Below are 26,124 nucleotides of genomic sequence, written 5' to 3' on the forward strand. Positions count from 1 at the left end.
ACGCCCCCAGACGTCACTACGCAGTACGTAGTACCAATCACAACAACAATAGCAAGTTGCAATTATGTACTCTGCACATGGGGAGAAGGGCGGAGCATCGTTTACGTGTGCGCTCGCGTTTGTAAATGCTCTCTCCAAAATGAATAAAATAATGAGGTAACAGAACGAGACCGCCAATGAACGTTAACACAGACTTGCACAGGATGCTGAGCAACAAAGACATTGGAAGGTAATGTGTGCTCAGCAAACATATACAAGAGCAGCTGCAATGAATCCGGATGAAGTATTGGTGTGTGTGTGTGTGTGTGTGTGTGTGTGTGTGTGTGTGTGTGTGTGTGTGTGTGTGTGTGTGTGTGTGTGTGTGTGTGTGTGTGTGTGTGTGTGTGTGAGAGACCCACTCCCCCAGGTGTGTATGTGACCCACTCCCCTGTGGGTGATCCACTCCCTGGTGCAGTGTGCGTGATGGGGGTGGGGAGGGAGAGGATTTGAGCTCTTGAAGTCACATTTTACATGAGATGTAAGCACATATTTCAAACTGTATTTCCCATGTGCACGCACATGCATTCACATGTTATAAGAAGTAAATACATTGTGTAGATTACATCATTTGTGTATCTGATAAATTGCCAGTAACCATTTTGTAAAACTGAATGTGCAGCATCAAACTCAAGATGTCCAAATGTCACACACGTCCATGCCCATGGGATTCCCATGGGTGACCCCACGTGTAAATTTATATTCTCTAATATAAATTGTTGCATAGATCACGCTCAATAAATTTCAAACTGTTCAGACTAAGTGTTGTCCCTGTTGAATTATGATGTCATAATTATGGCACCACTGATGTCATCGTTAACAACACCTATTCCCCATGCGGAGTTCTTTCCAATTTTTTTTTTTTTTTTGTATACAAGATCGAGGCTCGTGTAAGAGATAACATTAATCACAAAAAAACAAACTGACACGTAAAACATGATAAAAGGAGCGAGAGACAAGATGGGGAGAGAGAGGGAAGCATACAAGTACAACAGTAGAGAACGGGGACATCGGGAGATCTGTGGGAGGGTAGGGCTTGGGGGGAGGAGGCATGGGAAGGGGGGAGGGCGTTGGAAGGGGGGGGGGGGAGGGGGAGATGTATAAAACACATGGACACTGCTAGGACTTCCAGGAAAGAAGTCGGTATTTCAAAAAAGTGGATCTGGGGTGAATTAACGGGGGTAGAGAAGATCAAGGTTTTGGATGGAGGAAGATAAGAGATGGTGGTGAACAGCTGTTTTAAAGACCTGGAGGGAGGAGTGGGATTGAAGAGAGTGAGGGAGTTTGTTCCAAAGGTGGGGGAAAAGAGGAATGAAAGAGTGAAGGTGAGCAGAGAGTCTTGATTTTGGCCAAGCCGAGTTAGGTGTGAGGCAGGAGCACCAGCCCAGAGGGGAGAACAGTATTCCATTGAGCTATGGATGCAAGCCTTGTATGTGTTGAGGAGATCAGGTGTGCCAAGGAAGGATTTCACACGACAGAGGATGCCCAGTCGGCAACTGGCTTTGGAGGCCTTTGGAGGAAATGTGGTTTTCCCAGGAAAGATCATGGCAGATCGTGAGACCCAAAAGCTTGAGTGGCAGGACTTCTTCAAGAGGATTGTTTAGAAAGTAGATATCGGGGCTGTCCAGTCGGTCTTTTCGGAGAGACATAGTGAGAGTGTGAGATTTGTCAGGATTGAAAGACATGTTCCACTTGTTTGACCAGTCTGTGATTTTGTTCAAGTCTGCAGAGAGTGAGGAGGCTGCAGACTGCTGATCTGAGTGATGAGGTATGGAGCGGCAGAGAGTGGAGTCATCAGCAAAGAGATAGAGAGGATTTTCCAGAGAGTCGGAGAGATCATTGATGAAGACGAGAAAAAGCACAGGGCCCAGAACACTGCCGTGGGGAACTCCAGCCTGAACAGGAAGGGGAGATGAGAGAAATCCATTCAGGGCCACACGTTGACTACGACCAGAGAGGATGTCCGCAAGCCATGCATGGAGATTTCCATGGATACCATAGGAGGAGAGTTTGGTGAGCAGAGCGGGGTGCCAGTCCGTATCGAAGGCATGTGATATGTCAAGGGAGACTGCTCTGATGTCCTGTTTGGCATTGATGACCTCCATCCATTGTTGAGACAGCAGAAGCAGCATGTCCACAGTAGAGTAACCTGGTCTGGATCCAAATTGATGATCAGAGATCAAGCCATTGGAGAAGAGAAAGGATTTGATGTCAGAAGCAATGATGGATTCCATGACCTTTCTGATTATTGGGAGCATGCTGATTGGTCTGTAGTTGTAAGGATCTGTTTTTGCACATTTTTTGTGTAAAGCGGTAATGTTGGCTGATTTCCAAGCAGATGGCAGATGACCTTGAGCAAAAGAGAGGGTGAAGAGAACAGAGAAAGGGTGAGATAGAGCGGCAGAGCAGGATTTTAGGAACCGTGGGCTGATGCCGTTTGGTACATTTGCAGAATCAGAGTCGAGGTTTGACAAAAACTTCTCCACCTTGTCAGGAGATAATGACACAGAGTCCAGGAGCAGCTGGGTACGACTGGGTAAGGTGGGTACAGAGAGAGATGGGTTCGGGACACAATATTTTGAGGCAAACAGAGTTGAGGCATTCAGCTTTTTCACGTGCGGTGTCAGCTGTGTAGCCGTTTGAGATAAGGGAGGGGATGGAAGGGGAACAAACACCAGAAATAGATTTGACCAGATGCCACCAGGATTTGGAGGAGGGAGACAGGTTTGAGAGTTCGGTCTTGAGAGTAGAGAGATATTGTTTCTTGGCTCTCCTGAGGGTAGACGCACACTTGTACCGAGCTTTGTGAAAGGAACTGAGATTACCTTCAGTTGGATTAGCCTTCCATTAGGTGAAGGCAAGTTGTTTCATGGCAACTGCCTCACCACAAGTTTCAGTTTACCATGGACGGGAAGAAGGGCATGACAACTGAAGACGAGATGGGATAAATCTGTGCATGAGAGAGAGCAGTTTACTTTGGAAGAATTCCCAAGAAGATTTGATGTCAGAAGCAGTAGAGATGGGAGACCAGTCCAGATGATTGATGGCTGCTTGAAGACCGTGCTAGTCAGCCTGAGTGAAATGCCAGACTCGTCGGTGCTGAGGAGGCTCTCTGAAAATGGCCAGAGAGATGTCCACTTTAACAAGCAAATGATCAGAAGAACCGATTGGAGCAGAATAAGAGGAGCAGACATTTGCAGGGAAGTTTGTTATAACCGAGTCTCGAAGAGAAGACACTCCATTGACTGAGATCCAGGTCGGGAAATTTGTAGATTGTGTCAGTCCCAGTGAGTCGCAGTAGTCCTTTGCTGAGGTGCCGTGGCTGGTGTGAGAGGAACCCACACCCAGCCAGCTGGCATGATGACAGTTGACGTCGCCACATATGAGGAAGAGATAGTTGGGATGAGTGGATAGAAGTTGGTCCATGTTGTCAGAGAGGGAGATGTAAATGGAGTCCTCACTGATTGGAGGACGGTACAGAACACATATAACCACCAGGACGAGGCTCAGGTCTATCATACCGTAGGAGGGAGTAACCAGGAAGAGATATTAAGGAATCAGAGACATCTTGAAGGAGGAAAGTTTCTGTTAAGCAGATTACGTCTGGTTTGTCAGAAGCTACCTGTATGAAATGTATGCCAACCTGTATGCAACCTTGTATACAATGAGCCACGTTTCAATTTTTTCCATGGAGCGGTTTTGGAGATATAGAAGTGCAACGTTTTTCGTTTTTTCCAAGATGGCGCCTGTACCACGTGAGCTATGACGTCATAATTATCATTAAAATATTCCTCAGGAGGAGCTGCTCCTATGGTGAAAATTTCGTATCAGTCGGACCAAGAATTGCAGAGAAAAAAAAAATTCATACTGATCGAATCAAGCGTTGTACTTGTCGAATTCTGATGTGATATTGAATACACCGATGACATCATCATCAATATATCTTATTCCCCATGGTGCGTTCTTGACAGAGCCTTGTTTCATCTTTTTTCCATTGAGGGGTTTGTGAGATATCGAGGTGTCACCTTTTTTCCAAAATGGCGTCCGTGCCACATGACCTATGACGTCATAATTATGAATAAAAAAATTCTACAGGTGGAGGTGCTCCTATGGTAAAATTTCGTGTCAATTGGACCTACAGTTTCCGAGAAAATGAATTTTAAAAAATTCAGACACGCCACACGTACACACATACATGACACACGTACGAACTAACCCTGATACCGAATGCCTAACCCTGCTTTTTGCTAAGCGAGGGCAGGGTAGTATCATAAATTATTATCCATATGAAACATATTACACGCAATTAAAATACCAAAAACAGCAGAATAAATGGGAACATTGTTGCTGGCTGCCTCGCCTCAATCAGTTTATCTTTCTGAGGTGTTGTTGTTGACAACTCAACTCGCATGTCGTCAGCTTTAAAGTGGTTCCTGGCCCTCTTATTCAAAGCTACCAATGCTGAGAACCCGGTCTCAGAGGTTTTGCCGATTAAACTATTTTGGAATTTGTATATTTACCCCCAACCATGATTTTTATGGTGTATCCCGTCGGGCAATGCCATCTTGAACAGCGTTTGTCTGTCCGTATGTCCCCACTAACATACACCAATCGGAGCCGAGGATCTGGTCACAGGACAAGGGGACGCCTTTAGTAACCATTACAGTTGCAGCTTTTACTCAAAGTACATATTGTTGTGGAACCCAACGTCGGCCTATGGTTCCCCTTCGAGGGGGGATTAAGCCCCTCGTCTGTTACTGACCGACGTGGTCCCGGGGGTATGACGCCACGCCCGGTCGGCGCTGGATAGGGGTTTAGGCCCACAAGTCCTATGACCTAAATACCAGCGCTTCCCGGTACGCGAAGGAACACCCCCCGCTCACGGCCGCAGCGTAATGGATGTTGCGCCGAGCGAAGCGAACCGCGGCGTGAGCCGTTTACCAAGACTAGACCCGATCCTGAAACGTTGGCCAAATCGTGCCACAGATATTCAATGAGGGAAAAGACAAAGACGACACGGATGTGAAGAAGAGGAAGACGAAGGCAAAAAGGTTTGAAATACGAATATGATTTATTTACTATTTACAATCAAAAGAAACCAAGGAGAAGGAAGGATAATAAAATAAAGGCAGAAAGAGGGACGGACCAGAAGGACACAGTGAAAATTCTAGCTTATCTATTACAGTCTTAATTAACCCAGGGACAGAACAAACAAAGACAGACTCACACGGGGAATTGCAGAGTGGATTGGCTGGAAGGAGGAATGGGAAGGTTCAGCTGGGGCAGATGGTTCGGGCTTGATCCCGCACGGGACGTCGGGCTGGACCTCGACGGCCACCGATGCCACCGCAATCTGGCTCCCGCGTCGCAGCGGGTCGAAACTGCGTGGTCTCCAAGCTGGTGGTGGTGGACTCTAAGCCGGTGGTGGTGGACTCTCTGGGGACTCAACGTGGGGATCCCTTACTCATCTGCCGTCCCTGGCGCAACTCTTAGAACTCAATGGTTCGCTCTCCGTGCTGCCGTGGGGACGTCGTGTGCTTTCTCAGGACTCATCTGAGGTGGGGGCGCCTCCCGTGGGTTATATATAGCCCCACCCTTGAACCTCTTCGAACCTCCCCGATCGCGCTTCCTCCGCCCTCTCAAGCCAAACCCCTCGTGCTTGGTTGGTTGTTCGGGGCTGGCTCGCTCACTCCCCTCTATTACGAGGTGGAGACACGCCTTTCTTCTCCGAGTTGGAGCACATGGGCAATGGCGGCGAATGCAGTTGGCAATAGAGGCTTTGGGAATGGGAATGAAAGGGGATCTATCTATTTGAATTCGGTGCAATGGAGTGTCAATTAATGGAAGACACAGCCTTAACCTAATACACAGAATAAGGAAATAACTACCAACAAGCGGGGAAACTATGATTGGCTAAACGTGATTGTATATGACCTAACTACGGGACGCCCTTTGACCTTTATACACAACAACTGGAGGAAGGAGGGTCCACAATAAAACAATAAAAAAACACAATCCTCATATCCACAACACTGCACCCTCCTCCTCTTAGGCACGTCCCGGGCCTATTACCTTTACTTTTAGTGTGGCACGTAGGTGTAGTTCCCTCTACATTTAACCTGACCCTGAGTGTGACAGTTTTAAAACATAAATAAATATGTCCCGCTGCTCCATTGCACCCTGCCTAATAGATTTACGCCCACAGCTAACCGAATTGCGGAATTGTCTTCAAACTATACATTTACGATGGGGGAGTATTATTTACAGTGACGCTATCTTTATTTACAATGGCAACCCAGGACCTGTGATTGTTCTTTTGGGGGGGGGAGAGACAGCCTGCTCTGAATCGACGCACCATGAAGCACCCAAAAACGCACCAAAGCACCCTCAAGCACCAATCGGTGCACAGTCATCACTGTTCAATTTAAAAAACCCAACAAACCCTGGTGCTGGTCTTCCTCTACGGCTCCCTCTGCTGGCCATGGTTCTTCTAGTTGTTATCTTCTTTGCTGGCGGCCTATTTGGACATAATAAAAGTGCACCAAACGTGTCCATTGCTTTTATTTATGGCCCACAGGGCCGACAAGGGGTGGTTCACCTGTATGGCATAGGTGCCCTGTGACCAAGGTCCGCCAGCAAGATCTCGGGCTTTCATGGCCGGTTCCAGCAGAGGGGCCATGCCCCAACCCATGGGGTCCATGAGTGGTGCTCAGCCACAGACATGTGGTCCATAAGGTGGTGCATCGATGCAGACAGCTGGTTCCGGGAGTTTCGGGCGCACAATGGCGGACTCTCGCACGCTCCCCTCGGCGCCCAGTGGCGCACAGTCCTCGTGTGGGAGACAAGGGGGGGGGGGGGGAAAGACAGGTGAGCGAGGGGTAAGGTCACAAGGGTACACATCAAACAAGGCAATGCAAGGCAAGGTGCGTATGGAGACGGAGCGGAGAAAAGCTCGTCCCTACCGTACGTCACCCCCCCTGTCACCTACTCTACCCTTGCCCTTACCCCATATTTACAACAATCTACACATTACAAATTCGTCACTAATGTCTCGTCTTCCCCATATTTCCCCTATACCAAATTCGTCTTCACTCCCACTACTTCAAAATTTGCCATCACCCAGTTCATCATCAATCCTCATAAGGAGGAAAAGATGGAACATCAGCACAATGTCACACCCACGTCATGATGCGTCTCACATACCAAACATTTGCACAATAAAATAATAAAAACATGGCATGGTGTGGAGTCCTGTAACCTCAGGTGAGTGGATGCAGATGGTGCAAGGAGATTCTTAATCCTAACTACCTTCTAAATGACTTTAACACACTTTACACTACCCGGGGTCTTCCCTGCCAATCCTTTGGCCAACTTACACTATGGGTTCTCAAAACCAATTCCCATTGACCAAACTGTGGTGCTTATCAATTTGGGGTCTCACTCCCCCGATTCATCTCCCGGTGCCCTTGCACAATTTCCGGGCTGAGTCGTGTAGCTCTCCCAGCAGGTCTACCCACCTGCACACCTCCACCACTGTAGTTGCCACCCGAGCTTACCTGCTCCTTAACCTAACCTATCTACTGGGGAAGGCCCCTCCTGGCTCTGTCACCCCTCGGTGCCCTCTGGCACTGGGCTACCCGGGTCCATCCTCCGGATCCTCGGGCCCCATCCACAACTCTAAAGGCTCCCAGAGCCCACCTGCGGCCTCACCTGGCCGACATCCTCACAGTGGTGGAGTGCCCAATCAACTACACATACTAACAGGCTACACGCCCAGCCATTTCCATGACACTAATGCACCCATCCAAACTCCATTCTTCCACACGCACCACAGATGCCAATATCCAACCACAATTTACCTATACCCTCTACCTAACACTTACACTACCCTCCCCGGGTATTCGTGATGGGGGTCCATCCTCCTTTCCCCCATCCACACCTTCGCACCATCCACTCCACTCCACAGTTTCCACCATACTCACTCCACGACCATCCAATCCATACTCCATAATTCCACACTCCATGTATTCCACACAACCATTCTCCATACCTCCTGTAGTTGCACACCTGTGCAATCACACCTGGTGCCACCTGCACCCTCCTTCCTCCCTGGACCATTTGGTCAACACAACTCACATCAATATCACTCACTCATACACTGCTCCATCCACCTGTTCAGTTGCACACCTGTGCAATCACACCTTTTAACCACACACACACGGCATCATCTGAACTACCTGTTGCCCTGCTAACTTAGTGCTCCCCGTCTTCCCTTTAAACTAAGCACATACCACGTCATTATCATCCAAACTAATCTACCTGCGTCCCCACTACAGGTATCATTGTCACTACCTAACCTTAGCGTTACCTATTGTCATCTCTAGATCCCTACACACGATATCCTAACCCTCCCGGGCTAGTTTTCACTGCCAAACCCCATAAACCTACTGCTCCTTTGCCCCCGCTGTGAGGGATGGCAGAGTTGCCATCCCACCACATCGGGTATCTTCTACTATCAATTTTGCTCTCCAAATTCCAACCAATCAAAAATTTTCTATTCCAAAATTTCGAATCCAAAAACACTATCAGTATCACCATCATCACAGTCCGCTATATCCTAGCCTCGGTGCGTCATGACATCATTAAACTCGGCTTCGTAAAGCCGAGCAATGAACGCAGGTTGTTTGGTCACCTGCAGTTGGATCCGTCCGGCATTCACGATTCTGGGGAGGAGGCATGCTCGGGCCGAGGTTCCACGCATCATCGCGACTCGGAACCTTGCGGTCCCGGGTCCGATGGCTCAATCTCGCCCGGTCGGAACCCCACCCCCGCCAGGGGGCACCGTGCCGCTTCCTCCTACTCGCCCCTGAACCGGACCGGTCGCCTCGCCCGACAAGGCCCGGACTCGACCGTGCGGGGCCCAGCATCCAACAAAGCATGCCCCGTGCGCAGCTCAGCATCCAACAAAGCGCTCCGCGCACCGAGCGCCCACTATCCGTCGCCCTAACTGCTAACCCGGTCAACGTCGATGCTTCACTTGCAGGCTCACACCACGCGACCCGTTTCACACTCACAAAGCCCGGCGTTCCAACGCCGTCCGTACATTCCACACACTCCGTCCATTCCACCAACGCACTCCCTGTTACACACCACACCTCTCGCGCACACTCGCCATTCGCACACTCCCTTAACACACCTCGCACACCATCTTGCGCACTCCCCCTCGGTACGTACTCCGTACCACTCACCATGGGCGTGCACTCTTGCATCCACCCACTAACGCGCTCCGATGTGCTCTCTCGCACTCGCGCCACCATCAACTCACTCTCTGTGTCACACTCCGTACACCCCGACGTGCATTCTCGCTCGCACTCGGTTTCACACTCGCGCTCCGATGTGCTCTCTCGCACTCGCGCCACTACCAACTCACTCTCTGTGTCACACTCCGTACACCTCGACGTGCAGTTTTGCTCGCACTCGGTTTCACACCCGCACTTTATAACACACCCACTCGCCGACGCACACTTTTCCACTCACACGGGACCCTTCACCAACGCCCGGGTGCCATATTGACCCCAATCGCACGACGATTCTCTTCGCGCCAAACCCCCTCTAACAAAATCTCCCGGCACCACATGCAGCCTGTCTCACCTTCGGGGTTCTTCTTCCTCCCTGCACCAACACCTGCAAATCTTTATAAGGATTAATGAGCACAGCATCGTGATGTGAGCACGGACTTTGTACAGTTTCCATTCCTTCCTCCGATTCCTGGGCTACCTCCGTTGTCTCTTCAATTTTAATTATACCCACTACTGCTTTTTCTTTATTCCCCACGACGACCACTGGCTTTATTAAAATTCCCTCTCCTACCTCAGCGGTCGCCGGCTGCCCCATACCCCGGGTCGCAATTTCTATACCCGTCATTTTACCCGCACTTTCCTCCGCCTCGCTCAACCAGCGCTTCTGGACCTGCGTTACCTCCTCGTGCACCCCTGGGTCCTGCTCGCTCAACCCGCGGTCTCTGTCCCTTTCCACCCGCTTTGCCTCATACCTGGCCTTGTCCCTCGCCAGTCCCTCATTAATTTCTTTGGCTTGGCCAACCATGCCCCCCAGTTTGTCCCCTAATCTGCTTCCGAATCCCTCAAATTTGCTTCCAGGTCCCTTCAATTTGCTTCCGAGTCCCTCCAATTTGCTTCCGAGCCCTTGAAATTTATTGTTCAACCCCTCTCTTAATTGCTCACTGTCAGCCCTCCTTCTGTTTTCCATTCCTTCAATTTGGCCTCCCAATCGCTCAATTTGGCTCCCCATACTCATCTGTACAGCTGCCTGCAGCTGCGCAATGAGGGCCTGCATGTCAATCCCTCCCACTTGTGCAGCGGGCGCGGCCGCCGTAGCCATGTGCGAGGCGCCATTTTGCGCGCCCGCAACCTCGTGCGCGAGGGCGCCATCTTGCGCGCCTGAAACCTCCTCAACCACATCATTTCTCTCCTCCACTTCTTCCCCCTGGTCTGGGTTACCCCTAACCCCTCTTCTATTTCCCCCACCGGCATCCCGCCGCCTTGACTATCCATGGCACGCTTTTCAAATTTAAGATTTTATAAAACACAATATTTCGGCCCACTCGTAATTTGAGCGCACTAAGCGCTTCAGGTCCGTATCTCGCTCCTGGCACCAAATGTTGCGAAACCCAATGTCGGCCTATGGTTCCCCTTCGAGGGGGGATTAAGCCCCTCGTCTGTTACTGACCGACGTGGTCCCGGGGGTATGACGCCACGCCCGGTCGGCGCTGGATAGGGTTTTAGGCCCACAAGTCCTATGACCTAAATACCAGCGCTTCCCGGTACGCGAAGGAACACCCCCCGCTCACGGCCGCAGCGTAATGGATGTTGCGCCGAGCGAAGCGAACCGCGGCGTGAGCCGTTTACCAAGACTAGACCCGATCCTGAAACGTTGGCCAAATCGTGCCACAGATATTCAATGAGGGAAAAGACAAAGACGACACGGATGTGAAGAAGAGGAAGACGAAGGCAAAAAGGTTTGAAATACGAATATGATTTATTTACTATTTACAATCAAAAGAAACCAAGGAGAAGGAAGGATAATAAAATAAAGGCAGAAAGAGGGACGGACCAGAAGGACACAGTGAAAATTCTAGCTTATCTATTACAGTCTTAATTAACCCAGGGACAGAACAAACAAAGACAGACTCACACGGGGAATTGCAGAGTGGATTGGCTGGAAGGAGGAATGGGAAGGTTCAGCTGGGGCAGATGGTTCGGGCTTGATCCCGCACGGGACGTTGGGCTGGACCTCGACGGCCACCGATGCCACCGCAATCTGGCTCCCGCGTCGCAGCGGGTCGAAACTGCGTGGTCTCCAAGCTGGTGGTGGTGGACTCTAAGCCGGTGGTGGTGGACTCTCTGGGGACTCAACGTGGGGATCCCTTACTCATCTGCCGTCCCTGGCGCAACTCTTAGAACTCAATGGTTCGCTCTCCGTGCTGCCGTGGGGACGTCGTGTGCTTTCTCAGGACTCATCTGAGGTGGGGGCGCCTCCCGTGGGTTATATATAGCCCCACCCTTGAACCTCTTCGAACCTCCCCGATCGCTCTTCCTCCGCCCTCTCAAGCCAAACCCCTCATGCTTGGTTGGTTGTTCGGGGCTGGCTCACTCCTCCCCTCTATTACGAGGTGGAGACATGCCTTTCTTCTCCGAGTTGGAGCACATGGGCAATGGCGGCGAATGCAGTTGGCAATAGAGGCTTTGGGAATGGGAATGAAAGGGGATCTATCTATTTGAATTCGGTGCAATGGAGTGTCAATTAATGGAAGACACAGCCTTAACCTAATACACAGAATAAGGAAATAACTACCAACAAGCAGGGAATCTATGATTGGCTAAACGTGATTGTATATGACCTAACTATGGGACGCCCTTTGACCTTTATACACAACAACTGGAGGAAGGAGTGTCCACAATAAAACAATAAAAAAACGCAATCCTCATATCCACAACAATATTAATAACCTCCTGTGGAACAATTTGTGGTCCCAGCGGGTGTCATAAGGTCTGTGGGAGGTTTCAGAAGTTCCTCAATACAATTATGTTCTTGAAATGCGATTGACATGGACCTTGCTCCCGAATCCGGAAGTGAACAGATGACGACAGTTTGCTGGTTTGATAATATCTCAATACAACCGTGATTTAAGATTACATTGTGTTACGTGTTCCTCCCCGACCCCCTGGTCACGGTGTACCTCCGAATCGCGAGAGGAGCCACGGCAGAAAAAACATGTTATTCGGTGTTAGAAATCAATAGTGAAACCACACCAATGATTATAAATGAACAGATATTGTATTGAAAATCACACACAAGAATAACGGTACAACAAATGGCAATTAAGAGTGCACTCTATATACCTTATCGCTTAGGATGGTACCATCACTAAAGTCAGGTAACTCACTGCGCTCCCAGCGAGTGAAAAGGACACTCCTCAATGTCTCTGTAACCTTTTGCAAGGCGAAGGTGATTCGCTCCAGCGGTCGCTAGAACGATATCCAGTCGAAGCCCTAATCTCGCTCTCCAGTCGAGACCCGAATCGCGTACAGTTGGCAATGGTGATCGCCCTGCCGAAACTGTACAAAGGCGCCCTCTAGATGAGCACCTTCACCGCTCACTCAGCAAGCCGCAACGTAATTGGAGACGAAGCGGTCGCACACATACATCCCCAACAGACGGTAGGATGTTGGGGTGAAGCTGGCGCGAAGCAAAACCTTTGTAGGTGTCCGAAGCACGAGGTTCAAAATGGCCGACGGCTCTTACTCGAGTCGATGCGACTGGGCGAGGATTCGTCGAAATCTCAGCGCCCAAACCTGACTACGCAGATTTCACAATTCCAGCGATAATTCCTATCACCGGATGGATGTCCTTTCAAGGAACTCAAAATTCCCTCGCTACTTTCGGTAGACCACGCTCGCTATGGAGCCTCGACGTCACGCGTCTTCTCCAACTTTGCTCGCCACGCCTCTTCCTCTTTCTCCCGTCGTCTTCCGGTTCGGTTTCCTGTATCATTTAAAGTTAGCCTTTTTAACTTTAGATAACTGTTCATGGATAATAAACCATTTGAGAATAATAATAGTACATAATATCAGAAATATGTCAAGTGGGTGAAAACCAAAACAACGGAAGTTACGAATCCGTAACACTTCCCCCCCTCAAGAAAGAAAGTTTGAACACAGCGAAAACTTTATTTGCATGCAAACTCTTCAAACAAACAAAAATACTCATAACCCAAATCACCAATTCCCGTGAGCAACAATTATATCAATATCTCAAAAATAAAGCAACAAAATTTCACACAACCCACAGAGATTTCCAAAGTTAATTCACTCTGGACAAAGCATCAGCAACGACATTGTCCCTGCCCTTTACATGTTCAATTTCCAAGTTGAGCCCCTGCAAAGCCAAACTCCATCTCATCAACCTCTGATTTTTCTTTTTCATTTTTTGGAATGAAGGTTAAGGAGTGGTGATCAAAATCCAAAGTCAAGCAAATCTACAGCACTTTTTCCGGGAGGCCGAGCTGAGAGCCAGGTTCCATGGTGGTTGGGTGGTGAGGCCTGGAAGTATTCACTACATGGACGCCTTTAGGAACGTGGAGTTCACGGTTAGTCCGTGTAGGAAAGTTCACTGCATGGACGCCTTTAGGAACGTGGAGTTCACGGTTAATCCGTGTAGGAAAGCTCACCACATGGACGCCTTTAGGAACGTGGCGTTCATGGTTATTCCGTGTAGGAATCTTGGCTCGGCTGCTCCGCAGCATTCAGTGCTTCAACTCTTCCGAACTTTCATAATAATCACGGTGGTACCGCTTGTCACTGTAGTCACATGAATAGCGGTCTCCTTCTCGGCCACTACTCTGATAATCCTTTCTTCGGGAGCGGCCGCAACTCTGGGAGCCTCCATAATAATATCGATTGCGGCCACCACCAAAACTACGACTCCGTTGTCCTCCTCGGTAGCCCCCTCGACACCTATGAAATGCCTTCCCTACTGTTATGGTCCGACCCTCCAACTCCTTGCTATTCAGATCCTTTTCTGCATCTCTGGCGTCCTTTGAGTTTTCAAACCTGACAAAGCCAAACCCTCTTGACTTTTGTGTCTCCCTGTCTTTTATCAGCAGCACTTCCAAAAGCGGTCCATATTTGCTGAAGGCAGATTCCAGCACATCTTCCTTTGTTTTGAAGTTCAGTCCACCTACAAAGAGCTTGCCAATATTGCCTCCGTCCCTGACTTGCGTGTGTTGACACTTAGTTTCAGGGTACTTCCTCTTCTCTTCAGGGCGCTTCCTACTAAGCTTTTCAACAAACATCGGGTTACCAGAAACTTGACCACCGGCCAAATCATTCCCGATAACAAAAGATACTCCCTCTACCGCAAGAGTGGCTTGTAAACCTACGGTGACCGGTCCTGACACCAAATCAGACTCTAAATGGATGACATGAAGTGGAGCTTTAACACAGCCACCAACCCCCTGTAAACGAACACTAACACCAGTTGCCCTCTTCTCTGACAATGGCAAAATGCCTTCAAGCATCAAAGATTGATGTGCTCCTGTGTCCCTCAATACCCTAACCGGTTTCTGGTTAGTTGAGTCTCCATCCAATGACACAAACCCCTCTGAAATAAATGGTTGGTAACCCTTTTGAGGGCGATTTCTCACATTTGCCATTGCATTCGGAGTTGTACTAGTCTGACTCCGCTCCTGATTTTTCCTTTCCATAGCAAAACATCGGGACATCAAGTGTCCCGGTTTATTGCAAAAAGCGCAAGTAGGCCCGGAGGAGAAACTGGTGGTTTGTCTAGAGCCCCTGGAGGATAAGTCTGTCTCGGAACCATAGTCTTCTGATTTCTAAAAGTTGTGGTATCAGAGCTGTCCTCATAGTCATCTCGATGCCGCCCCCATGAATTTTCGTTCTCCGCACTGGATGTACCATAGCTCCCCTGTTTAAGTCCAGGCGAGACGTTAGGTTTGTGGAACCCCATCCTGTGTGTTAAGGCATAGTCATCTGCCATGGCCGCTGCCTCATACAACTTTGGTACTTTCCTTTCCTCCTGATGTACTTTAATGTCCTCGTGGACACACTGTTGGAATTCCTCCACCAGGATCAATTGTCGCAATAGTTTGAAGTCTTTCCCAACCCCGTTTTAATCACACCACCGATCAAACATGGTTTCTTTCATTCTGGCAAACTCCACATGGGTCTCACTCTCCCTCTTCCTGGCATTCCGAAATTTTTGCCGGTAAGCTTCAGGGACCAATTCATAGGCTTTGAGAATGGTTTTCTTCACTCTCTCATAATCTGCACATTGGTCAATCGGTAAAGCCTAATAAATATCTTGAGCCTTACCCACCAGAACACTTTGCACTAACATGGTCCAGGACTCCTCAAGCCATTTTAGCATTTGAGCCACTTTCTCAAAGTGTGAAAAGAAATTGGCTACCTCCTTTTCATTGAAGAGTGGAACCAGCCTAACATGTCTGCCCACATCCCAGGTGCTCTGACTGGTTGTCGAACCCGTCGGCATGGATGGTACCTCTCCCCGTTCTCTCATTAACTCCAGCTCCTTGACTTTAATTTCCTGCTGAAGCGCTATTTCACGTTCCCTTAACTCCCTTTCGGCTTTTCTCTCCTCTGCTTTTTTTCTCTTCGAACCTTTCCTCGAGTTCTCTTGCAGCTCTCCTTTCCTCTGCTTTCTTCTCTTCTAACCTTTCCTGGAGTTCTCTTTCCTGTGTTTTTAACCTTTCCTGGCTCTGCAATTGCATCTCCATTTTTTTGGAGCTCCACATTTTCTTGTTCTTCTGGTAACCAATCGAAGGCTCCCTCTTTCCATGTTCCTAGTTCCACCAGAGATTCTATCACCAATCTCTGCATCTCTGCTTTCCTCATATTCGCTCGGACCTCCAAGCTAAAATGTCTGGCCAATACCAAGAGTTCCAATTTTAGTAACGCTCGGAACTGTGCCTCACTAGGGGTCGCTGCAAACTTCTCTGCGTCAAACTCCATGGTGACTATCCGTTAGCACCTGTTAACCTTCACACAAGAAATTGAAAAAAAACCCCAAAACATTTTTTGGGGGTTTTTTGAAAAATTTGGGAATGTTGGAAAAATTCCAAAATTGGAAAATTTGTGAATGCTAGGGAATTCTTTCCCGGACGAAATTTAAGGAATTTAATCCACCGTCCGAGATTTTTAGGGAATTTAATCAGCAAAGCCGAGTCCCCAATTTTTCCACAGTACAAACCCCCCAATTTCAATCTGGGTCAATCCCAAATGGATGTTTTAGGGAATTAAATCCCGGACGAAGACCCAATTTCGAGCCCACGAGTCAATTGGACGAGCCCCCAATTTCTGTTACGTGTTCCTCCCCGACCCCCTGGTCACGGTGTACCTCCGAATCCCGAGAGGAGCCACGGCAGAAAAAATATGTTATTCGGTGTTAGAAATCAATAGTGAAACCACACCAATGATTAATTATAAATGAACAGATATTATATTGAAAATCACACACAAGAATAACGGTACAACAAATGGCAATTAAGAGTGCACTCTATATACCTTATCGCTTAGGATGGTACCATCACTAAAGTCAGGTAACTCACTGCGCTCCCAGCGAGTGAAAAGGACACTCCTCAATGTCTCTGTAACCTTTTTCAAGGCGAAGGTGATTTGCTCCAGCAGTCGCTAGAACGATATCCAGTCGAAGCCCTAATCTCGCTCTCCAGTCGAGACCCGAATCGCGTACAGTTGGCAATGGTGATCGCCCCGCCGAAACTGTACAAAGGCTCCCTCCAGAGGAGCACCTTCACCACTCACTCAGCAAGCCGCGACGTAATTGGAGACGAAGCGGTCGCACACACACATCCCCGCCAGAGTGTAGGATGTTGGGGTGAAGCTGGCGCGAAGCAAAACCTTTGTAGGTGTCCGAAGGGCGAGGTTCAAAATGGCCGATGGCTCTTACTCGAGTCGATGTGACTAGGCGAGGATTCGTCGAAATCTCAGCGCCCAAACCTGACTACGCAGATTTCACAATTCCAGCGATAATTCCTATCGCCGGATGTCCTTTCAAGGAACTCAAAATTCCCTCGTGACTTTCGGCAGACCACGCTCGCTACGGAGCCTCGACGTCACGCGTCTTCTCCGACTTTGCTCGCCACGCCTCTTCCTCTTTCTCCCGTCGTCTGCCGGTTCAGTTTCCGGTATCATTTAAAGTTAGCCTTTTTAACTTTAGATAACTGTTCATGAATAATAAACCTTTTGAGAATAATAATAGTACATAATATCAGAAATATGTCAAGTGGGTGAAAACCACAACAACGGAAGTTACGAATCCGTAAAAATTGTGATATATTAATACTATAGTATTGTTATGTTGGTGGGGTAGTGGGATATATAGATTTAGGTCGATCTGCATAGGTAGGTGGTTCGTCTGTCGTGATAGGGAATCTTGATGTAATAAGTTCTATAGCCCGAATGTTCGATTAAGCTTGTGTCTAAGTCCCCGCCATGAGGGGGTGGGGCTTGTTAGCTAGCGTAGGGATTATGCTAATTCCATTGTAGGTCATCCCCTCTGTGATCAATCTGGTGTCCCATATGGCAATGCAATAATAGACAGTAGATAGATCCATTACTGCACACACTAATTAAATCCCCCTCCGCCACAAGACGATAAAACTGACCGGAAGAGCAGACAGCAAGCGACCGCGCAGTGTCGTTACACCATGGCGATGAAACATCGGACAGGCAGGCTGAGGCCACGCCCACCTCGGGATGGATTAACATCACGGCGCAAAGCGCTCGGCCAATGGGGAGGACGGACGCGAGAAGAACATTCGAGAGGTCAAGAAGCGAGGCGGGGATTGGAGAAAAAGAGGGCTTACGTCACGAGGTGTTTGACAAACCGATGATCGAGCCGATGTTTTCTCTTCTCATCCCTGGATCCATCCTGCTCGGATCTCTGTCTCAACCCTTCTTCTTGTCCTTGTTCTTCTGCCCTTGCCTTGCCCTGCTCTATTGGTCCCTTCACCTTCGACCCTCTCGCCATGAATGTTGGGTGCATCGGAGGGCCGTGCCGAATCCGAGAGGACGTTGCACGGTTGCGGATGCGGGTTGCACGCCCGCTCGCTCGCTTAGCGCTGGAGGCCTTGTCAGGGCCAAGTGGGCGGGGGTGCGTCGAGGCCTGCTTGGGCCGATGCCGGAGCCGCGCCTGGACGATGTGAACGGACCGTTACTGATCGAGCTAAGACGCATCACACAGAACATAACGTTTTATATTATTGATTCCTCCTTTGTCCTGTTGTTTAAGTCTGGTGTGGGGACATCCCAACTTAGGGTTTAGTTTTTACTGTCGCGTTCTTTGTTATCGGGTTCCGTGTAATAAATATTCCTTTGGTACATAATTCCGTTTTCGTTCGTGAATTACTTTCCACAGGGCGAAGACGCTGGCATGCGCGGACCGTGAGGTAAATCTTGCCGCTTCTTTTTCCTCTTTCCTTCTTCCTCCCGTGCGTGTATAGCAAATCCGCCGATTAATTGTCGCCTCATTAAGCAAGATTGCCATTCACAATTTCCCCGGTCTTAACCGAGGGGGAGTCGCGCGACAGTGTTAATTAGCCTGTCTTTACCATTTGAGCTATTGTCATCACATTTTCACCAAAGCTTTATTATGACAATACAGAGAAGGCAAATTAATAATTTAGTCATAAGGTCAAAGGTCAGCATCACATAAAATCATCAATTTTCATCAAATTAACCTGAAATTTCAATTTACCATTTGAGTTTTGCCATCAAATTTTCAACAAAGGTTTATTATGATAATATGGAGAAGACATTCATAATTTTGTCAAAAGGTTAAAGGTCAGCGTCACATAAAATAGTTAATTTTCATCCGATTGACCTGAAATTTTAAGAATTTGCATATTGGGTTTTTTTATTGATTCATCAATCAAAAGCTAGAAGCTTATTGTTTTTTTTTAGATCAAAAGGTCAAAGATCAAGGTTGTGTAAAATCACCAATTTACACCCGATTGACCTGAAATTTAAAGAATTTGCATATTGGGTCACAGAATTGGTTCACCAATCAAAAGCTAGAAGCTGATAATTTTGTTAGATCTAAAGCTCAAAGGTCAAGGCTGCATATTTTTTTCAATTTTCATTTTGTATTTTTTAAACTGTTTTCATTATTTTGAGCATACGGAAGAAGAAGACGTTTGAATACAAACGGATGCGGACAAACTTTGCATTTTCAGATGTTTTCTAGTTTGTGATTGGAATGATGAATGATGCTGTTTGGAAAGAAAATATAGAGAACGTGCTGTCATTGCCTGAAGTTCGACTGAAAGTGGCACAGGAATGTGGAATTCATTGGTTCATCCTTTGCCATTCACTGTTTTGTTTTTTGGTTTTTATCCAACATTCACGAACGTTGACCTGCATCAGGTCCTGGGCAGCTCACCATCATAGAATCCACTATGAATTCTTCGTTGTACCCGAGGGTGTTTGAGGATAATGTGAGGCCATCTGTCGGAAAGTTGAAGCTCAACCGAAGGTGGACCTTGCAACATGACAATGACCCTAAAGATACCAGTAAATCCACCAAGGAATGGCTGAATAGAAAGAAATGGAGGGTTCTGGAATGGACAAGTCAAAGCCCAGATCTAAATTCCATCGAGATGTTGTGGGGGGATTTGAAACGAGCTGTGCATGCAAGAAACCCCTCAAACATCGCACAGCTGAAATAATTCTGCATGGAGGAGTGGACAAAAATTTCTCCCAGTCGATGTCAGAGACTGGTAGACAGTTATAAGAAACGCCTACTTGAGGTTGTTTCTGCCAAAGGGGGCAATACCACCTATTAGAGCCAAGGGTGTACTTACTTTTTCCACATGCGAAATTTGCATTTATGTTTATTTAAATTATACAATGGACGACAAAATGTAAATGTTTCATGATATTTGTTATATTATATCACCTTTCTCTGTCAATATTGTTGAAATGAAGATCAAATAGCTGTATGTTGAAATATGTTGAAAAAGTCAAAACTTTACATGGGGTGTACTTACTTTTTCACGTGACTGTATATGCTAACAATTGTGATTCGTACATTTGCTATTCCCCAACACACTTTTCCTCCCACATTCTTATGCACCATGTATTTAATAATCTGACCTACACACACACACACACACACACACACACACACACACACACACACACACACACACACACACACACACACACACACACACACACTGTTTTTACCTTGTGTGCATAATAATTTGATAGCTCCTGCTTGCACTCCTGGTATTGGCTTACTTAGTGACTAACTCACAGTATGTAGAACGAGGCCACCTGTTATTGCTCCTTTTAAAGGTGCACTGTAACTATGGAAATCTCTTCCTTTAGAAATCAGTTCTTTGACAATATTTTATGCATTAAATTCTTGATTGAAAATTATTGCTTTCCAAAGCTCATTCCTAACTTTAGTCTGGTTGTGAAATACCCATTGTCCAGCACTTTGCGATTGCTCACTCTTTCTGTTCATTTTTGTGTCCAGGTGCCAACTTGCTTATTGACAGTACAGGACAGCGCCTGCGGATAGCTGACTTTGGAGCGGCGGCACGTCTTGCCTCCAAGGGTACAGGCGCTGGGGAGTTCCAGGGTCAATTGTTGGGAACGATTGCGTTCATGGCACCCGAGGTCAGTTGAATGAATATTTGAATGATAAATGTGTTTTTATTTCTTGCTGACATAATGATGCGTACAAGCAAGGCTGCTTAGGGTTAGTTTTGAATCAACGGCAAACTTTAAAATATTGTTTGCATGAGCACACGTTTCAAAATATTTATTTTTCTGCCTTCAATCCCTGCTGAAATGTCAATTTTTGTTATTGTATATCAAGAGATAAAATCTGCTCCCGAATATTTGCTTTAACTGCTCACTTTCCACTGTTTGTAGGTGCTCAGAGGCCTTCAGTATGGGCGCAGCTGTGATATTTGGAGTTTGGGCTGTGTTATCATTGAGATGTCTTGTGCCAAGCCACCATGGAATGCTGAGAAGCACTCCAACCACTTGGCTCTCATATTTACGGTACAGGCTCCAATACACATCGGAGCTCCTCTTTCTAAGTTTGTCTACATTGAGCCTTTGCTTCAATCATAATGCAAAGCCAGCTGTCCAGTGTGCCTCAACTTGCTTATGTTGTTGTTGCCCTGCGCTCACGAAGCGAAAAGCGGAGTTAAGCAATAGGGTGTGTCTATACATAAGTGTGTTTGTATGTATGTACATATATCGTACGTGCTCATCTGCATTTTACAAATTCAAATTTCTCGGTAACCGTTGGTCTGATTGACCTGAAATTCTCACCATAGGATCGCCTCTGCCTATACAATTTTTTAAAGTCATAATTATGACATCACAGGTCATGTGGTACAGACGCCATTCCTGGAAAAACGTTCCACCTCTACATCTCCAAAACCGCTCAATGGAAAAATTGAAACATGGCTCATTGTCAATTCCTCCCCATCGGGAATAAGATATGTTAATGATGATGTCATGCCTTCATTATGACGTCATAATTCGAAAAGTACAATGCTTGATCCAATCAGTATGAAACGTTTTTTTCTCTGCAACTGTTAGTCCGATGGACACAAAATTTTCACCATAGAAGCAACTCCTGTATAATTTTTTTAAATGATAATTATGACACGTTATGTCACATGGTACAGGCACTCTCCATTAATGACTACAATTTTTAGCTGTGAATTTTTGCTTAAACCTGTCACTCTCTTATTGTCTGCCCAAATACAGATTGCCAGCACCACCACTTCTCCAACTGTGCCCGTATCACTGTCCCCGGGCCTACGTGACGTGGCACTCCGCTGCCTCCAGCTGAAGCCTGACGAGCGTCCGACAGCTCACGAGTTGCTGAAGCATTCTGTCTTCCGAGTGTGGTGAAGACAAAATGGAAATTTTGAGATTTTTATCTGCACTGTAATAAATTCGTCAGCTCGACCTCAGATTTTTCCCGGTCATGCAGCCCAGAGGGATTGCTGGAGGTGGAACGTTTATTCCGCAAATAATCCAGAACATTTTGGAGGGATTTTCTTGGTAAAATGAGACTGTCCTTGCTCTGCATCTTGACCTTACTGTATTTGAGATTATTTTAAAGATGCAACTCTTTTTCTTGTTGATTATCCTCAAATACATTTCTTCAGGGGGTTCGTGTTGGGGGGAGGGGGGGGGGGGGGTTGTCTGTGAGAGCCCTTGCAATAGGCTGTTTAATTTTGACATGCTCACAGTCTGGCAGGAATTAGTTGCATTTCTCAGTCAATCCTTAATTGAGCAGGAACATCCTTTTCCAATTCAGATTGGAATTTGTGGGAAATGCAGAAACTGGTACTGTACCTTATTTTCAGCAATTTATGATTATGATACCAACAGGGAGTCGGTGTTTGTCTGACATTCTAAACCTGTGGCTTGAATCGCAAGTGTAAATTGGACTGGGCAGCTTATTAAATAATTTTGAATCCACTAATGTCGGTAACACAAAATTGCTACGATAATTTTTAGTCTTTGTATGTGTTTTGTACTTTTCCCTCGTGTCTGGTGTCCCTCTGTGAAATGGTTCCAGAGTAGTTTAAATCTCTACATGAATTTATTAACACAGCAGCTGTGATATTCTACTTACTGTACATTTTAAACATTTAATTTGATCAACCATACGTGTGCTTGGCAAGGTGTATAGCTATGGTTTTTGTTTTAATGCGGCACTTTGGTTCTATCTGATGATTTTTTTTTAAATATAAAAAATAATGTAATTTTATTACAGCTGCATCCATGCTGAGGTTTGGGTTTTGCCATGCATGCGTTTTAGTGGTCTGGTTGCCAAAATACTTTGATAAAAGCAAACTTTTTCTTTATGCTTTGGTTAGCTAACCTACTCGACTGGTTCATACATCATGCGGGTAACTTATTTCATGACAACTTGAACAGTGATTTAAAAAAAAAAAATATTCACGACAGGCATTTCTTTAGCGAAGTTGCATATCGGCACAAAATTGCATTTAGGAAGAGACTTGAGGGTTTGGGGAGGATTAAAACGGTTTTAGATTTTTCTTGTGGTTCACTAGGTCAAACGAGTAACTGGCTTTGGATAAAGAAACCCGTGTTCGTCAATTTGCATCTCCGCATCACCGCATGTTCTACGTTGCATAACCTTTGGACCAAACCATCTCTGCATGACCTCATCTTTGGTTACCAGGTACCCATGCGATGACACTGTAGAAGGCCATTGAGGTCCACTTCGGTACATTGCCGAAAAGATCCTTGCATTTCACTATCTTGCCACGGTCTGCATATCAGGTTTTGCTCACATCAAAATTCTTCACGTTTGCTTTTTCATTTGCGGATTCTGGAATGCTTCTAGACTCTATTCCTCAGGTGCGAGTCTTTTTCATCTGACATATCCAAAGAGCAGTAACTCTGCACTCTGCTTTCGAGTGGTATCTCCCCACCCCCGTTTCTTTTTCTCACATCTTTTTATTGCTTACCTCCTATCACCGTCACCTCTAGTGTGTGTTTTGGTTTATTGGTGTGGACCACTGTAACATTAAACATTCAGGACATTAGTTTTGCAAACCTCTCCACGGAAGCATGGGGCATAATATTATGAATGATTGTCTGTTTTTACCAACATGCTTCTATATTGACTTTTTGATGCAATCTATTGCCGCACACTGGAGTCCTAATGCACAGTGTCACAGCACTGGATTTATCACGAGCTCTGGTAGTGGATTTCTCTTTTCTTTTTTTTTGTCTTCTCACTGTTTTAAAGTCTTCCCTGCCAAACATTCCAGTTTATTGTATCTGCCTTTGCAACGGCGTATCGACTCGCCGATAGATTTATTTTTTTTAGACTTGCTGGATAATCGATGGAATTTTGGTGCAGTGTACTTCTTATTTTATTTTACCTTCACTGTATGGTTCATCTTGACATGTTCACAACTTTTGTTTTGATGACCGATCATGTTTGCCTAACCTTTCTCATTTGGTTTTGATGGTGAGCAAAATTAAAGCTACTGATTAACAAACAAGCTTGAACCATGAAACCAATAGAGTTTCCTCTGGAACCCCTTTTTTATGGCAGCCTACCTCAAAATGCATTCTCCTCCTCTTTGCCAAAGTTTCATACAAACTTGTGTTTGTTAGACTATCTTTTTGGGTCTTAAGGGCTGGTGTTTCATAGCACCTTACTATTATACATGGACAAAATCAATTGTAAATTTCAATTGATTGTAACATTTGGAGTGTTTCAAAAATATTTTAATAAAGTTGTCTTTACTTAATGTGTAAGTCTCTACTTTCATTCCCATTGCCATTTTACCATGCGTGCTATGCGAAAAGTGGGGTTATGCAATTGGTTCATTTTGTGTCTGTCCATCTACATGCGTCATTCTATGATTGAGGTTCGACTTGATTTCAATTTAATATATTGAACACTAGAACATGAAACGTAACATGAATCGGAACACAACCATGCAGTTTAGTAGTACTTTGCTCTGAATTTGGCAAATTGTACGGTATTTCCTCCTGAGTGCGCATCCGCACAAAGGAGTAAGGTAATTGTTTTAATCTACCTGCATGTTGGGCAGTCAAACAAAATGGAAAATCATTACAAACAGGAAACTTGCTGTTTTATGGATGTCATAAAGAATGCAAACAGCCACAAATAACTGGTGGTGTAAACGATGGTGCATCACAATGGCGGTACTTCCGATTTTCTTTTTTTCTACAACCTTTAAAATCTTTACGTATTTTATTTCAGTTAAATTATATAATTGAGCAAGCCTAGTGTTGGCTTAACGGTTAAGTTGGCTGGCTTGAGATCTTAGGGTCCTGAGTTCAAGCCCCTGTCAGCCGTTGAATTAACACCTGGGGGGTTGATTCAGCCTATCATCCCTCCGAGGTCGGCAAATTGAGTACCAGCTTACTGGGATGAATGAGCCATTCGAGTGTCCTGCATTGGAGTAGCGACCTGTCCAGGATTGTGCCCAATGGCCTAGAAAACTGCTTTGGCAGCCATATGCATCTGAAGATGCAAAAAGGAGTGGTCTTCTTCGTCTACACTTGAATACTGTAGAAGACAAATCGCCTTGTTGGAACTTCCAAAACACCCCAGTCTAGCAGTACTGGTCTTTGCACAATTTGAATCTGCCTTTTCCTTCCTCTACCACCCCCCTGTTTTGCTCCATGGTCTAGGTGTTCTGTCTTGTTCTATGTTCTTCCTGTTCTATGTTCTAGATATTCTGGTTTGTTCCATGTTTTAGCTCTTCTGTCATGTTCTGTTTTCGCTGTTATGTGTTATGTGTTCTAACTGGTCTGTCTTGTTATATGATCTCTGTCTTTTGTCTTGTGCTACATTCTAGCTGTTCTGTTTTGTTCTATGTTCTTGATGTTCTGTCTTGTTCAATGTTCTAGATATTCTGTTTTGTTCCATGTTTTAGCTCTTCTGTCATCTTTTATGTCCTAGCTGTTCTGCCTTGCTCTATTTTGTATGTTCTAGCTGTTCTGTCTTGTTTTATATTATTGCTGTTCTGTTTTGTTCTATGTACTAGCTGTTCTGTCTTGTCTATGTTGTATGTTCTAGCTGTTCCGTCTTGTTCTATGATCTATGTATTCTGTCTTGTTCTATGTCCAAACTGTTCTGTCTTGCTCTATGTTGTATGTTCTCGCTGTTCTGTCTTGTTCTATGATCTGGCTGTTCTGTCTTGTTCTATGTTCTAGCTGTTCTGTCTTGCTCTATGTTGTATGTTCTTGTGTTACGTGTGTGGGGGTAGGTAATGAAATACATTAGTCGAGATAGAATTGCCCCGAATGTCACGAAGTAGAAGAATCTTCAGGTATCCAAGTTAGGCCGACTGTCCGGTAAGATCGTATATATGTCTCCATACGAGGGATGGAGCTATGCTAATTTGGTAGGGCCTAAGAATAATCCCCAGTGTGTAATTGCCCCTGTTATTTTCCCTTA

The 26,124-nt window shown here is 46.2% G+C and overlaps 1 protein-coding gene across 1 annotated transcript in view; it reads left to right on the plus strand.

The window, feature by feature from the left end:
- MAP3K1 (mitogen-activated protein kinase kinase kinase 1) overlaps window positions 1-24,442 on the plus strand; it is a 218,447-nt gene extending 194,005 nt beyond the window's left edge. Inside the window, exons 19-21 of the mRNA XM_068117561.2 lie at window positions 20,653-20,795; window positions 21,054-21,185; window positions 21,906-24,442. Coding sequence (XP_067973662.2) covers window positions 20,653-20,795; window positions 21,054-21,185; window positions 21,906-22,052 — 422 coding nt within the window. The 3' untranslated portion in view covers window positions 22,053-24,442. The remainder of the gene's footprint in view (window positions 1-20,652; window positions 20,796-21,053; window positions 21,186-21,905) is intronic.
- The last annotated feature ends 1,682 nt before the right edge of the window (window positions 24,443-26,124 follow it).

The sequence above is a fragment of the Myxine glutinosa genome, chromosome 1, assembly GCF_964187855.1.
Source record: "Myxine glutinosa chromosome 1, kmMyxGlut1.1, whole genome shotgun sequence".
Taxonomy (NCBI): Eukaryota; Metazoa; Chordata; class Myxini; order Myxiniformes; family Myxinidae; genus Myxine; species Myxine glutinosa.